This window comes from Austrofundulus limnaeus, unplaced genomic scaffold (assembly GCF_001266775.1).
Source record: "Austrofundulus limnaeus strain Quisiro unplaced genomic scaffold, Austrofundulus_limnaeus-1.0 Scaffold120, whole genome shotgun sequence".
Classification (NCBI taxonomy): Eukaryota; Metazoa; Chordata; class Actinopteri; order Cyprinodontiformes; family Rivulidae; genus Austrofundulus; species Austrofundulus limnaeus.
In genome coordinates, this window is record NW_013952522.1 from 1182399 (window position 1) to 1184525 (window position 2127).

At 41.2% G+C, this 2127-nt stretch overlaps 1 protein-coding gene across 1 annotated transcript in view; it reads right to left on the minus strand.

Moving 5' to 3' along the window:
• LOC106522091 (large neutral amino acids transporter small subunit 3) overlaps nucleotides 1–2127 on the minus strand; it is a gene marked incomplete at its 5' end in the record, with an annotated part of 10283 nt that overhangs the window by 5207 nt on the left and 2949 nt on the right. The window contains 1 exon segment of the mRNA XM_014014950.1: nucleotides 1778–1907. Within this exon segment, the coding sequence (XP_013870404.1) occupies nucleotides 1778–1907 (130 nt within the window).

Below are 2127 nucleotides of genomic sequence, written 5' to 3' on the forward strand. Positions count from 1 at the left end.
CTTCTCAGCCTATCTCTAAGGGAGAGCCCAGACACCCTGCAGAGGAAGCTCATTTCAGCTGCTTGTATCCGTGACCTCATTCTTTCAGTCACATAGACCGACCGGTAGACGGAGAGCTTCGCCTTCTGGCTCAGCTCTCGCTTCACCACGACAGATCAGTACAGCACCCACATCACTGCAGATGCAGCACCAATTCGTCTGTCGATCTTCCGCTCCATTCTTCCCTCATTCGTGAACAAGACCCTGAGATACTTAAACCTCAGAGAAGGCACCCTACCCTTTACCAGCTCAAGACCATGGTCTTGAATTTCAAGGCACAGATCCTTATTCCAGCCGATCCTTATCCCGGCCGCTTCACACTCAGCTGTGAACCACTCCAGTCAGAGCTGGAGATCATGATCTGATGAAGCTAATAGGACCACATCGTCCACAAAAAGCAGAGATGTGATCCTGAGATCACCAATAAGGATCCCCTCAACACCTTGGCTGCACCTAGAAATTCTGTCCATAAAAGTTGAACAGAATRGTGACAAAGGCAGGAATACACTGCAACACATCATGGGGTGGGCATACCTGTAGGACAGTAGTAGCGCACTCCTCTACAGGCCTCTTATCCAGTGTAACGTGGTGCAGTCCTGGATATGGATGTATGTCTCCAGATAATAATAAACAGATTGGGATGATAAATACAAGTCTGTTGTAGACATGAAGTAATCTTGGTATTTTTCCGTATTTGTTTGGAGAGAGAAGAATAAACAAACGTCATAGCCAGAAGTTTCCCATAGCCATTGTTTGGCTTGATGATACTGTTCGTTTGTTGTAAAGTAGCTCCAAACTACTTATGGGCATTTCTCCATGAAAGAAACATTGTATTGWATTATCAGCTTGTTTAAGAGAGAAATCTACTTTAGATGGTTTGAAATCAACAAACCAGGTACATATATAGTAGAAGAGCTTTGATCACACCTGTCCCACCAGCGTCCATCTTAAGGTCAGCTTAGTTTTCAGATTTTTTCAAGTTTTGCTAATCGTATGATTTCACACCAAAAGTATTAATGTGTGATAAATATTGTCAGTTTTAGTGCAAAAAATAATTTTCCATGACCACCATGGCAGCCATCTTGAAAAATGGATTTGGTAAAGCATTTTGGATTTTTCAGCCTGGTGCTAARACAAGTTGTGGATTTGGACAACATACAATTTGGGGTTCATTGGTGAAGATGTTCATGGGTGTGTACATTCAGCTTCGAAACCAGTGAGCAGTATGAGCAGGAAGCCAGTTTTCTTCCACATCTTTATCAGCCTTTGAATTTTGCATTTGCCTTRTGTATCTTAAAAAACATATTTTGAGCTACTACACAACATTTTATAGCAACATGTGTAGACAGTGGATTGTCCTCATAGTGAAATCAGGAACAGCATGTAAATTTAATAAGTTTCAGTTGAAGTCGTTGTTTTTGCTTGATGTCCTGTTCAAACTAAGACCCCGGTGTGACTGTTGGTCTGATTTCAACATCAAAGTTTGTCCTTGTTTTTAGAAACTCAGTTTGCTAAAAATGTTTACAACTAAATACTGATAACTACTTCACAGGACCTCACTTCAAAAAAAAAATCCAAATCACCCTTTTAAGACCTACAGGGACCAAYCCATTTACTCTTACGATATGCGATGTCTCAGAATCAAAGAGGTGTGTCATTTTTCACATTTGTTGGATTRAAATTTTCTTCCTGATTTAGTGTTATGTAGCATTTTTCTTGTTGTGCAGCATTTTCTTACCTGTATAGGCAAGTTGTCAATCAAAGAAATGATCCCGAAGAAGACCAGGAGTAGGTTGGTGAAGGTGAATGCTCTGATGGCATTGGTCAGTTTCTGGATTTTTCTGTCTCTCTTTGGGGTACCTGGTTGGCTTTGGGAAATATTGTGAAATGATAGCTTTAGTTCAGGAAGAAGTGAGGATGTGACAACATGAAAAATTACAGGACCGTTAGAAAAGCTAGATTTTACATGGCAGTTCAGTAAGTGGTTGTTCGTGCCAAAAAAAAAAGCTGACCCAACCCAGCCCAATTTAATTGGTGTCTCCAAGCCCGACCCGACCCGACCTGGCAAATTAACTCTAATTTGAGGCC